Genomic DNA, 14,917 nt, shown 5'->3' on the forward strand with positions numbered 1-14,917 from the left:
GGGTGGAGCAGATTATATGAAGCATTAGCACTAGTATGGACCAACTGGGCTGAATGGCCTATTTCTCATCTCTAAGGACCATGCAATACTCTGCAGATCTGGAAATGAGGTCAGATGTTGCTTCTATTGAGCTCCAGGGAACGTTGCAAACCACTGCTCTACAGGATAGAACATTTTGGTTGAGCAGGAGAAATTTAATACACTTTGTAGTGCTGACTCACTCTTGGATAGTTTTATTCAAATCAGTGTGCTCCAAGAAACTCCACAACATCTATGACAAAGCAGAAGCAATTAGTTCCCCATAAGGGGAATAGGCAAGGTGAAGCAAGCAGAGGTGCAGCTTCCCCCCAATAATCATGTGGATTTGTGTGCAAGTGCGTTGGCCACACAACCATCAGGGCATTTGTTCTCCCACTTCCTAACCTGCCCTAAAAATATATCAGTCAATTTGAATTCCTGCACACCTTCCATCACCTTATCCACTATCCTTAACATTGGATCCTACCCACCACCTTAAACATTCTCCCACTCCGTTGCGGGCACATCGTGGTTGCATTTACAAAATGCACCACGGGCATTTAAGAGGCTACTTCAGCAGCACATCCCAAACCCATGACTTCTGCTACCCAAACCCAGGCCAACAGATGTATGGGACCACTGTCTGCAGGTTCCCCCGTGAGTCACGTTATCCTAATTAGAAATACATTGCCATTCCTTGATCATTGTTGGGTCTTAGTACGTACAAGGCGGCAACAATGCCAGTAATGTCCGCATCCCATAAAATAAGTAACTTCAAATGCATTTTCTCATGCTTAAAATACCTGAAGTATACATGCAAGCATAGGAAAGTATGCTCCCATGAATGCTTTAGATATTTTAAGCATAAGAAATGGAAAATGAGGTATGCTACCATTGAAGACTCTCAAGTATGACAACAACACACCCATCAATAACAGCAGACAAGACCCAAAACCCAACCAGTTCTCTCTCATATCCACAGTACTTTGGCAATGTGATATGAGCATAATGCTTCCCACCACAAAATGAAGGATCATGAGTTCAGTTTAGTCTTCATTATTTTGTACAAGTCTCATTATATGCAGTTTAATTTTTTTATTTGTATCATGCTGATTCCATACCATGCTGTATGATTCTATATCAAAGTTGCTTATCTCTCTGATGGAATTTACTAAACATGAACGTTTGCAATTTCAATATCTTCATTTAATTTGGAATTGAGCGACACACAAGGCATGCATTGTCAATTCACTGCAACTGAATCCCAAAAAAATTGTTAGCTTGGTAATGTTTTCCCCTAAATTAGAATGAGCTTGGAACACTATTTCAACAGTTTCAGTTGGGTAGGTTAAACCGCTGTGCTACACCTTAATGAACTTTTATATTCACTAATCAATCCAAACGACACCTAACGATACAAAACAGGATTCAAGAATGAGCTTCTAGGTGAAGTATGGAAGTGAATTGACAATTTTCAAATTATTCAAGAATATTAAATGTATATAGAGCATTTTACATTTAGTTATGAATTTAAAAGGTTATGGTTTCTTCATACATCTGTTGTCAATGCAGATATTACAAAACTAATAGGTAATTTTCATTTTGGACCCATCAATTTCATCACTGTGCTCATGTCACTATGATTTAATTTTAATCAGATGTAGATTTGCATTTCGAAAATCTTTCCACTTAGAAATCTGCAATCAGAAATGAATACCTTTCAGCTGATTGGCAATGATGAATTTAAATATCAAAAGAGGGAACCAATACTGTGGTGTACAACTTTTGCAATTAAGCTTCTATATTGAAGTTAAATATAATTTATTAGGTTGTCTGTTTGCCCTGCAGACAAATTATCACTGAATCCTTATGCATGGATTGGCTTCCCCATTGCGCTGGGCAAGAATTAGTTTCCCTTGAGCAGTTAACAGTGCTACATTTATAGCCACGTCTTCTTTTGAAATAATTATGTTATTAACTGAACTCACTATTTTGCTTTATATCCCAGATTGCATTAGAATACTTTTAAAAGGGAACCTGCAGAATTATACAAATAATGAACACGTTAAAACCATGAACATTGTTACGGACTAGGTTACTATTGGTGAATGTCCCTTTAAGATAGAGCATAGTGGTGTGTGTGTGACGTGATGACGACAACAGAAGATAATAACGTGATGACGTTTTAAAGCAGACAATTGGAGTCAGTTGGGAAGAGGGGATACGGAGGGGGATAGGAGGGGGGGGGGGGGGGGGGGGGGGGGGGGGGGGGGGGGGGGGGGGGGGGGGGGATGGGGGGGGGGGAAGAGGGGATACGGGGGGGGGGGGGGGGGGGGGGGGGAAGAGGGGATACGGAGGGGGGGGGAAGAGGGGATACGGAGGGGGGGGGAAGAGGGGATACGGAGGGGGGGGGAAGAGGGGATACGGAGGGGGGGGAAGAGGGGATACGGAGGGGGGGGAAGAGGGGATACGGGGGGGGGGGAAGAGGGGATACGGAGGGGGGGGAAGAGGGGATACGGAGGGGGGGGAAGAGGGGATACGGAGGGGGGGGGGAAGAGGGGATACGGAGGGGGGGAAGAGGGGATACGGAGGGGGGGGAAGAGGGGATACGGAGGGGGGGGAAGAGGGGATACGGAGGGGGGGGAAGAGGGGATACGGAGGGGGGGGAAGAGGGGATACGGAGGGGGGGAAGAGGGATACGGAGGGGGGAAGAGGGGATACGGAGGGGGGGGAAGAGGGGATACGGAGGGGGGGGAAGAGGGGATACGGAGGGGGGGGAAGAGGGGATACGGAGGGGGGGGAAGAGGGGATACGGAGGGGGGGGAAGAGGGGATACGGAGGGGGGGAAGAGGGGATACGGAGGGGGGGGAAGAGGGGATACGGAGGGGGGGGAAGAGGGGATACGGAGGGGGGGGAAGAGGGGATACGGAGGGGGGGGAAGAGGGGATACGGAGGGGGGGGAAGAGGGGATACGGAGGGGGGGGAAGAGGGGATACGGAGGGGGGGGAAGAGGGGATACGGAGGGGGGGGAAGAGGGGATACGGAGGGGGGGAAGAGGGGATACGGAGGGGGGGGAAGAGGGGATACGGAGGGGGGGGAAGAGGGGATACGGAGGGGGGGGAAGAGGGGATACGGAGGGGGGGGAAGAGGGGATACGGAGGGGGGGGAAGAGGGGATACGGAGGGGGGGGAAGAGGGGATACGGAGGGGGGGGAAGAGGGGATACGGAGGGGGGGGAAGAGGGGATACGGAGGGGGGGGAAGAGGGGATACGGAGGGGGGGGAAGAGGGGATACGGAGGGGGGGGAAGAGGGGATACGGAGGGGGGGGAAGAGGGGATACGGAGGGGGGGGAAGAGGGGATACGGAGGGGGGGGAAGAGGGGATACGGAGGGGGGGGAAGAGGGGATACGGAGGGGGGGGAAGAGGGGATACGGAGGGGGGGGAAGAGGGGATACGGAGGGGGGGGAAGAGGGGATACGGAGGGGGGGGAAGAGGGGATACGGAGGGGGGGGAAGAGGGGATACGGAGGGGGGGGAAGAGGGGATACGGAGGGGGGGGAAGAGGGGATACGGAGGGGGGGGAAGAGGGGATACGGAGGGGGGGAAGAGGGGATACGGAGGGGGGGAAGAGGGGATACGGAGGGGGGGGAAGAGGGGATACGGAGGGGGGGGAAGAGGGGATACGGAGGGGGGGGAAGAGGGGATACGGAGGGGGGGGAAGAGGGGATACGGAGGGGGGGGAAGAGGGGATACGGAGGGGGGGGAAGAGGGGATACGGAGGGGGGGGAAGAGGGGATACGGAGGGGGGGGAAGAGGGGATACGGAGGGGGGGGAAGAGGGGATACGGAGGGGGGGGAAGAGGGGATACGGAGGGGGGGGAAGAGGGGATACGGAGGGGGGGGAAGAGGGGATACGGAGGGGGGGGGAAGAGGGGATACGGAGGGGGGGAAGAGGGGATACGGAGGGGGGGAAGAGGGGATACGGAGGGGGGGAAGAGGGGATACGGAGGGGGGGGAAGAGGGGATACGGAGGGGGGGAAGAGAGGATACGGAGGGGGGGAAGAGAGGATACGGAGGGGGGGAAGAGAGGATACGGAGGGGGGGAAGAGAGGATACGGAGGGGGGGAAGAGAGGATACGGAGGGGGGGAAGAGAGGATACGGAGGGGGGGAAGAGAGGATACGGAGGGGGGGAAGAGAGGATACGGAGGGGGGGAAGAGAGGATACGGAGGGGGGGAAGAGAGGATACGGAGGGGGGAAGAGAGGATACGGAGGGGGGGAAGAGAGGATACGGAGGGGGGGAAGAGAGGATACGGAGGGGGGGGGAAGAGAGGATACGGAGGGGGGGGGAAGAGAGGATACGGAGGGGGGGGGAAGAGAGGATACGGAGGGGGGGGGGAGAGGGAGACTAGCCTGCTAGGCTCTATTGATGGATGAGAAACAGTAACTCTGTCTGTCACTACAATCCACGTATGGATTTTTGGAATAATCCGGTGGAGTCCACTTTGTCGTTAACCTGTAGAAGGAAACAGGTATTTGTGTGGACAGCCACGTCTCGGATGCCTTACAGGGTGGCAGATACTTCACAACAAAGTGGTGGAGTAGTCACTGCTGAGTAGACACTGAGGTGTCGTATGAGTTCCAAAGTGGAACATTTGGATTTCATAATTACTCTCTATTTTCTCTCTACGTTTTGTCTTCAGTCAACAGTGGTTGTTGAAGAAGCCTTTGCTCATGTTTCACATTACGCCTTACTGAACTGAACTTTAAGAACCATTCCTTGACTTGGAGTTTGGGAATTTGCCACACACGTACTTCGAGTTTAGTTTTTGGGGTTAATGTTTAAGATCTAAAATTTTTACTTCTAACATTCTAACATTTTTACTTTTATTTTTCTTATTATCATAAGTAGTTATTAATAAACTAGTTTTTAACACTGATACATGACTGTGTGTTTCTTTTGTTGCTGGTTCATAACAACCTGTTTTGCATGGATACGCCTACAATGTGACCTACACAAACACCTACTGATGTAAACATCTGTCTGATGAGCATCCTTAAATCACACAATATTTACGAATACTAAACATTTATCTTTAAGAAGATTAAACATTCATTTATTCAAAAAAAATACCAACGAAGCAGAACCATAAAATGACTGCTCTCACTGTGGTTTGTATGCAACACTATACTACTTCAAACCTTAGAAGTGCAGGAATGTGCTACAGTTAAGGTCCACGACCTTATCAGCTTCATCCAAGTCAGCAGAATTACATCCAAATGATTCCTAGCCAAACAATTCCTGCACTTTTGCCTCTATTACGCAAGCTGCTGGAGCACTCTAATGGAAGAGAAGCATGAATGGCAGGCCTCAAGCCAAAACTGCAGCAGGACTAAAATCAAAACCCAGTGCTCATCATCCAGATTACAATTTTTAGACACATGTAAATCATTCTGTGGCTTAAACACTCCATGGAACCTTAATTTCTTCCAACATGTGCTTGTTTAAGCAGTATGGAATGGTAAAGGACATTCTTTGAAAACAACTGGGCAAAAACTCATTCCATTAATCCAGAGATACGACTCCAAACCCACGAAGGCAGCTGGGGAAGTCGTATTTAGAGTCAGAGTCATTTAGCATGGAAACAGGCCCTTTGGCTCACTGAGTCTGCACCAACCTTCAAGCATCCATTTACAATCATCCCAGTTTATACTTCCCCACTTTTCCATTAACTCCCTCCAGATTCTACACCCTCATCTACACACCGGTGGCAAGGTACAGCAGACTATTAGACCTCCAACCTGCACGTCTTTGGGTTGTGGGAGAAAGCTACAGCGCCCAGAGAAAACCCATATGGTCAAAGGGAGAATGTGCAAACTCCACAGACGGCACCGGAGGTGAAGACTGAGCCAGTGTCACTGGAGTTGTGAGGCAGCAGTTTTACCAGCTATGTGACTGTGTTGCACTTTTAAATAACTCTGGAATTAGTGCTAGTCTGTGTAATGAAACTACCTGATTGCGGCAAAACCCCATCTGCTTCGCTAAATATCCCTCAGGGATGGAAATTTGCCATCCTAACCCAGACTGGCCTACACCTGACTCCAGACCCACCAATGTGGTTGACTTTTAACTGCCTCCTCTTTTCAAGGAGGATTTGTAATGGACAATAAATGGCAGTATTCCCAGCAACATTCAAGTCCCATAAACAAATTAAAATGGGAAGATAAACAGAAGGACCTGTACTTATGGTAACAGAGACAAGCTCAGATTGGTAAAGGCAGAGCATAAAGGAAAACAGGATGTTTGAAGTTTCTAAAGATCATAGCAATGCTTTTTTAAAGATCAATTTAAGCATATACACATCTAAACAAGCTTTTGTGTTTTGAAGTTGTTGAGATGACAGACTAAGATGAATGCCTAGATTCACACAGGGGGCCAACTATTCGCAAGCAGCTGAAAGCAAATATTTCTTCCTGTGGCGATAACAGAATTTACTGACCACGTGCAGTCGCAGGTATAGGTTGTAGGAGCAAATCTGAACTGTTGCTGGTTTCACCTTGCTGTACAAGGATAGCTTGAGAGATTGGCAGAGCTGCATGATGCCTGTGGAGCACTTTGCTGTCAAAGGAAGTGCAACATTCAAAGCTAAAATAACATTTAAAAAGCTGAGGGTTGAAACTTGGCGAGTTGAAAAAAATATACATTTTGAATTATTTAAGCAGCTGACCAAATTACAAATTCCAATAAGTGACATAAAAACAATCTGTATAAACTCACCCAGTTGGAAGCAGCAGCCCCCTTGGGGCAGCATGAATATAGAAACATCAGTTGCTACTAGTTTGCCTGATTTGCATATCAAAGTCATCAACTTTAATTATTTTATATCAAAAATAACTAACAAATAAAATTATGCCAATTAATGTGCGGATCTGTAGAATTTATTTCAATACTTCAAAGGAAGATTGGAGGGCGAGGATCTTGAGATGTCATATCCTTCTGCTTGATCTATATCTTAAAATGATGCTCTAATACGTGCTGAAAAAATAACTAGCAGACATCAGACAATGTTCTTTAGATTTGCAAAGATAGGTCCGAGATTCTCAGTAAAGAGGCTGTCTGCAGAGGGCGTTTGGCAGACTGATGTTGTTTGCTGTAAATCAAAAAAAAGTGCAAATGGTGTACATCCAAAATAAAAACAGAAAATGCTGGAAATACTCAGCAGGTCAGACAGCATCTGTGTGAAGAAGAAAAAGAGTTAACATTCTAGGTTGCAAACATTAACTCTGTTTCTCTTGTCACGGATGTGGTCTGACCTGCTGAGTATTTCCAGCATTTTCTGATGTTATTTGCTGTTGGTCATGTCCAAATTGAACAAACATCGATCAACATGACAGATTCCTCATTTAACTCAATTCTGTAGAGTTGTTAGTTTAAAAAAAAAATCTGGTATTGTTTCCTGACCAGGGGAATTTATCTAAAATTATTTAATTGCTGAAAAGCTGTTAAGAGTTATTTTTGCTCCTTCATGCCACTTGCAATCAGTGCAAAGGTGGATTGTCGGACAAAGCTCTCTTAATCTGAAACTGTGCATTCTAACCCAAAATATGTTGCCTTCCAGTGACTTTGGATATCCAGTGAACCCAATGGATAACACTTTGTGCAACCTGATGATTAGGTACATTAAAGCACAAACATCTTTGTCACAAATAGTTGAACAGCATTATTTAAACAACTAAAAAAAACATTTCAGGTGCTAATCCAAGAACTTTATAACTATGAGTTTCTGCTTCCACTACTCTTTCAAGCATTCAGCAACAGACATTAATCACCCCTTGGGTAAAATGTTTTCTTCAACTCTCTGAGCAATCACTTTAAATCTATGACCCCTAATTACTGACCTCTCTTCAAAGGAGAGCAAGTCTTTCCTTTTGATCTAATGTAGACTTTTCAATTTTAAACCCATTTAAATTTCTTCTCAATCTCCTCTGTTTCAAAGAAAACAACCCCAACTTAGCCAAAATGTTCTCAATCTATCCTATAGGGAAATAACTCTGCTACCTTTGTCTGGTGTGATCCTCTTAAATGGCCCAGGAGCAATTTGGGGATTGACAATAAATACCAGCCTAATCATGACAACTGTATCCCATGAGCAAAATAAGATTAATATTTCCCAGCTGTGGCAGCATCCTTATAAATCTTTTCTGCAACTTTCTTGTGCCGTTACATGCAAGGTAATGGTGTTGTTGGGAAGAGGGACAAGGCCATCCCACCTCACCCTCAATAACATTTAAAAAATCTATATTTCTGCAAATCGATTTCTTACATCTTTTTGCTTTTTAACATTGGTGTTTGCAAACTGAATCAACTTATTTCACAGTTACTAATTCAAGTCGTTATAATTTGGCATTTTGCAACCCAAGGCATGAAAGAAATTTCCCCACCCTATTAATTTTCCGGTTGCTATGTCCATAGTTGATCTAATGATGTGTTGAAATACATCACCCCGAACCTTCCAAGGTGAAGGTCTGATGGTGATATGGATCCAATATAGCGAAATTCACTTTACAGTAGATAGTATTAATCATGACTGAGGTAAATCCTATGGTTTAACCATGGGATTTCAAAATTAAGGCAATTGCTGTCCAACATGGCATCATAAGAGTTTTTCTATGAAGGAATGAATATCTCTCTCTTTTGGCAGCGATCTGCAGTTTAGGTTTCAACAATAAGCAGAAACACCATCAAAAGAAAGTTTCTCTCTCTTTTCTCCCTTCTGTTAAAAGTTCTAAATGCAATGAAGTAGGTTCAGTTAATTGCTCAATCATATGACCTCCAAATGTACAAAAACTTTGCCCCTATATCAGGGTCACTTTAACAGAAAATGCCTCAACTATGGGTCGGGCATGTTGAATGAACAGTTTTGTTTAGTACTGGTGGGAGTATTGGTGAGTGGAATTTAGCTCTTCTATTGGGTCTTAAACTACAAGGACTGTGTGAAATACTTGCCAAGATATTAAAATGCTTGAATTTTATTTTTAGATATGTATTTCAGGAAAGAAATAGCACTTCAAACACAGCATCAGCAGAAGCAAGCCATCATTCAGAGCCTCAATGTGAAGCTTATGATTAATTAATAGAAACCCTCTTGTGGATTCCCAGAAATCCAAGCCTTGCACTATAACTCTTCTTATGTAAGAGAAATTTCAGATCAACAGACGCTATCATTCAAATATATTGCATGGATTGAAATTTTGTTGCAGTTCTATTAATCACCTACCATAATTACACTGGAGGATCCATGTAAACCTATGGGAGACAGCTGTAGGAGCCGTTTCTCTGGACAACACCCTTGGAAATTAATGGCATACTTTTCACTGAGGAGTAAATCCAAGCGAACTTTACAAATATGTTGTAAAATTGCTTATTTATCTTGCTAAATTTATTTGTGATCTGACGAGGTTGAATCCATTAAAATAATGCTTGAATGTGCAAACTCTTAAAACTTGTCCTGATATGCTGTTTAATCATTTGTTTCCCTGTACATTTTGGATTTAAGTACATAATATATATGTTAGCTTGCCCCTCCAAAAGTGGTCAAATTTAAACTCTTGTGCACACCCTTCTTTTAACCAGAACTATACACAGTGAGCCAAGCAGAATTTTATAGTTCCGCATGACCTGCCTGCTCTCTGAAAAGTATGCTAAATTAAACATATTAATCCTTGATAAAATCTTAATCAAATTAGAAAGTTTCACACCAGTACAGCAATGGATTCTGCTGTTGTAGGCAATGGAAAGAAAGCCACGAGGGGCAAAGTAATCTTAGGGTATTAGATGGTTAACAAACTAAGTGGTTTTTCCTTATCCTTGATGCGTTTTTAATTCCACTAATGGTTGCAGATATTAGTTTGAATGAGCTGCTATTTAGTTGTACTAATGTAGACATAATAATACTCAAACTATTACAACACGATGGGTAAGTAGCCCAGGACCGCGAGAAAGCTGCAGAGAGTTGTGGACACAGCCCAGCGCATCACGGACACCAGCCTCCCCTCCTTGGACTCTGTCTTTACCTCTCGTTGTCTTGGTGAAGCAGCCAGCATAATCAAAGGCCCCACCCACCCGGGACATTCTCTCTTCTCTCCCCTTCCATTGGGTAGGGGATACAGGTGCCTGAGGGCACGTACCACCAGACTTAAGGACAGCTTCTACCCCACTGTGATAAGACTATTGAACGGTTCCCTTATACAATGAGATGGACTATGACCTCACGATCTACCTTGTTGTGACCTTGCACCTTATTGCACTGCACTTTCTCTCTAGCTGTGACACTTTACTCTGTACTGTTACTGTTTTTACCTGTACTACATCAATGCACTTTGTACTAACTCAATGCAACTGCACTGTGTAATGAATTGACCTGTAAGATTGGTTTGTAAGACAAGCTTTTCACTGTACCTCGGTACAAGTGACAATAATAAACCAATACCAATAATGCCACCACAAGCAAAACAACTGAAGGCGCTTTATACACAATGAGTTCACTGGAGTTCAAGCAAAAATGGTAACCATACCGAACACAACATGAATCTACAAATAACAGCAGAATGACCGGATAATAAGCCTTAATGATATTGATTGAGCAAGTTATTTTGGATAGGACACTCTTCAATCTATCTTTGAATAATGTCATGAATCATTAACCTTTACCCAAACCATCAGAACAGAAAGATGAGTCTCAGGCTAATGTTAAAGTTGGCACCTTTGAAAATGCCACATACCTTAAGTATGCTGCCAGAGGATTAGCTTAGACAACCCAGTCCTAGAGTGTACTTCAGCACTGCAACCTTCTGGAGTGGAGTGGAAAATGATCAACTAGCCATTGCTGACACAACACATCAGGCAACCATCAGCAAGGTAAAGACCCACTTCCAATGCCACTAAACCACTATTAATTATGTCAATTAAATTTCTCAATCAGGTTAACCAATCAGCCGTGATAAACTAATTGGCAGCCAAGTAACTATTCTATCCTTATTGATGATGCCTTGCAGATCTATCACAGTTAATTCAAATTAAATTCAAGAACAGTACTAAGCATTATTTTCGTGTTTTTTTTTCAGAATGCAAACTGATTTAAATTAGACAATGTGGTAATCCTGGTTAGGTAAGGTCCCTTAAGAGATGTTGTGATTCTATTGTTATGAACTCCATTGAGTGGTCAGATGTTAACAAAATAAAATGGCTTCATCCATTGAGAAGTACATGCTGAACTGTGACTGCTGATTTTACTCTCTCTTTGCAAACACTGAGCAGTGTTGCTATGATAACTGGCAATGAGGATGAATGAAAACTAACCAGGATAGTGACAGAAGTGATACTAGCCTTTCATGAGATTTGGTTTTCTTTCTCAGGAGTTCAGGCTTATGATTGTCTGAGGCTCATTTGGATTTTACTGATTTTGTCTTTTGTACATGTATTAGGTATCTTGGGAAAGTGTACAAGCCAAGATGATCACAAATGGTACTTTGTTCTTTCAAACCAAACATGGACTAAGTTTGTGAAAAAGGAGGAAAACTTTTATTGCAAATGACACTGGGAAAGGAAAGTTAACATACATTTTGCTCACTAAAACATACAAGTTGATTAATACTGATGGCTTCAGGATACCTGGGGCCAGGGCATTTGAAGATCCTCTGATCCTTCTACCAATTACCTTCACTCTATGCTCCAGGTTTTTTGACCCCTGTTCCAAGGGAAATAGGACCCTCTTAATATTCCTCAAGTCTCCCCTCAGCCTCCTCTGCTCCAGATTTCGTTTATCCACTTTCTCTTCAGAACTACAATTTTCCAGTCCTAGTAACATCCTTATAAATCTTCCTTGCATTCTTCCATTTCAATTGCACCTCTCCGATAACAGTGACCAAGATTGAACGTAGTACTCAAGCTGTATCATAACTGACTTTGTACGAAGTTTCAGCATAACTTCCCTGCTTCATGTTCTATGCCTGTCCTAAAAAAGGAATGTTTCCCAGACATCTTTTTACTCACCTGTTCTGCGATTTAAAAATCTGTAGACATACACTCCAAGCTCTCTCTGTTCCTCCATACCTCAATATTCTTCCAATTAATGTACTGTTCCCTTGCCTTGCTGCATCTCTCCACATACATTACCCCACACGTCTCTGAATGAAATTCATTTGCCATTTTTTAACCCAGCTGACCAGACCAGATAATACCTTCTTACAGTTTAACACTTTCCTCCTCACTGCCAAGTTTTGAATTATCTGCAAACTTTTCTATCATGCCTCTTACATTTGGGTCTAAGAGTGCCAAGTCCTTCAGAAGCTCACTGGTAATAGCCTTCCAGTTCCAAATCCGTTGTCAACCATTACCCAGCTCTCCCTGCAATTGAGCCAATTTGGGATTCAGCTTTCGACTGTCCCTTGGATCCAATGGACGTTTATTTTTTTGACAAGCCTGCACTGTGGGAGCCATCAAAAGCCTTGTGAAAATACACAGAGACTATATCAAGCACGTTACATTCATCATACCTCCTCAATAATTTCAATCAAGTTAGTCAGACATGACCTTAACAAATCCACGTGGCCTATCCCTATCTAAATGAGCCTTCATAAATGAAGGTTTATGCTGCACTTTAGGATTGATTCGAATAATTTGACCACCAAAGTTAAAGGACCCAGCCTGTAATTACTTGGCTCAGCTCTTACTCCCTTTTTAAGAAAACAATACCATGTTAGATGGCCTCCAATCTTCTGGCACCATTCCTGTGTGCAGGATGTGACCCTAAGAATGACTTTTACTGCACATTGTCTTCAAGAGTTACTTGAGACAGACCAATAGAAATAACCTCACAGGTGCTGACCTGCCGAATTCCTCAGAAGGAATAGAATCAAGCATGGTCACATCCAGCCTCAAACTGTTTAGCAGAAAGGACAGTTCTGATAGATGAAAGGAGGAGGCACTTTTCTTAATCCACTCCTATCGCACACCAACTCCTATTTTCAATTAAAAGATAGATACCAGAGCCACCTTTCAATAACACAGCAGTCTATCTTGAGTTGCTGATATCCACACGTCAGAATGCACTTAGTTTCGTTGAAGTCAGAGTTTAGCACCACTGTGTGTTGCAAATAGCAAGAACAAATCACCAGAATTAATGATCACCACTGAAGATGATGATCCTGTGATTGCGCGAGACGTCACAAGAGGACCCTTGTTATCGGGATTTATCACTGATTGCACTGAACAGGTTTTATGTGGTTTGCCTGGATGATAGTTTTGTGATGAAGAGCCATCAAGACTACAAAACATTTTTGATGTTGCAACGATCAAATGAACTAGTGGAGGTTTCCAGAGCCAGGTTTCCTCACCAGCTATTGAAACCAATTCAGAAATACACACCTTGGGGGAAAAAAATATGTTAGCAGCTACTAATAGTGCTGCAGTGCAAACTGAGCCATGTTGTTTGCATCAAATGAGGAAACAACCAGATAGATTGAATTTGTAAATGTGGAAATGTTAGATATAATTTTAGAGAAGCATTGTACCTTTTTAATTGCATTTTGCATTGGCAGGTTTTTGTCCACACTTGGGGGATGATGTGGTAATCTTTCTTGGGAGAGGTTCCATTAAGGGATGTTATCATTCTATTGTTATCAACTCCCCCGTGATCAATAACAACACAAAATAAAATGGATCCATCCAGGAAGCACATGGTGAACTGAGTGTTGTTTTTAATTGATATTTGCATATGCTAGAAGGTGCTATTACAATATTTCTTTAAACAGAGAACGAGGAACTTGTTCCTTCATTGAGTGGTTGAATAGAAAGCTTTGATGGATTAAGGGGATGCTGTTTAAGAATGAGGGAGCAAGAAGAAAACCCTGGGATATTTCACTACAGTCGTTTTGGGTTGGTATGGTGGCACATGGCTGCCTCACATGTCAGAGACCCAGGTTCAATCCTGATCTCGGGTGCTGTCTGTGTAAAGTTCTCCCTGTGACTGCATGGGTTTCCTCCCGGTGCTCCTGTCTCCTCCCACATCCCAAAGATGTGTGAGCTGGTAAGTTAATTGGTCACTGTAAATTGTCTCGAGTGTGTAGGGAGTGGAAGAATCTGGGAAGAACTGACGGGAATGTGGGGAAAGTAAAAAAAATAGGATTAATGTAAGTGGATGGTAGATGGTTGGCAATGGACCCAATCAGCTGAAGGGCCCGTTTCCATGCTGTATCTCTCTATGACTCCACATTAAGGTGCTATATAAATGCAAGCAGTTGTTGTTGCTAAGTGGAAAGACATGTTGACAGGGTTGAAATGAGGTAGCAAGTGTGCATAAATAATAGCCCAGATCAGATGGACTGAACAGTCTGTTTCTGTGTTTTCTATTCAACCACCCAATGAAGGAATAAGTTCCTCATTCTCTGGTTTAAAGAAATATTATAATAGCACCTTCCAGCATATGCAAATATAAATTAAAAACAACACTGAGTTCACCAGGTGCTTCCTGGATGGACCCATTTTATTTTGCTGTAGATTCTGTGTTATATATAATTTGCAAATAGATGGATATTTGAATGATACTGAATAAACACCATCAATGTTAAAATGTTTGCCCCTATCAATAATACAAAGAAAGCTGCCTGCATAGTCTTTCCAGCTGCATGGTTACAGCCAGCACTTACCCATTTTCCCTTCCTCCACAAACAGCACATTGAGTGGAATCAGACAGCTGAAGTAGAAAACATCAATGTTGTTTTTCACAGCCACCTGAAATAACAAAGAAGCTAGATCACTCTTCCTGTAAAGACCAAACAAAAGGCATGGTAAATAACAGTTCTCAGAGACTTAATTTACCCCAAGACTTAATAATTTTCTATC

The 14,917-nt window shown here is 43.4% G+C and overlaps 1 protein-coding gene across 3 annotated transcripts in view; it reads right to left on the reverse strand.

The window, feature by feature from the left end:
- Window positions 1–14,917, reverse strand: part of ap2b1 (adaptor related protein complex 2 subunit beta 1) — a 209,460-nt gene that overhangs the window by 62,768 nt on the left and 131,775 nt on the right. For all 3 annotated transcript variants that reach the window (XM_052035359.1, XM_052035361.1, XM_052035360.1), the window contains one exon: window positions 14,722–14,806. In XM_052035359.1, the coding sequence (XP_051891319.1) occupies window positions 14,722–14,806 (85 nt within the window). The remainder of the gene's footprint in view (window positions 1–14,721; window positions 14,807–14,917) is intronic.

This window comes from Pristis pectinata, chromosome 21 (assembly GCF_009764475.1).
Source record: "Pristis pectinata isolate sPriPec2 chromosome 21, sPriPec2.1.pri, whole genome shotgun sequence".
Classification (NCBI taxonomy): domain Eukaryota; kingdom Metazoa; phylum Chordata; class Chondrichthyes; order Rhinopristiformes; family Pristidae; genus Pristis; species Pristis pectinata.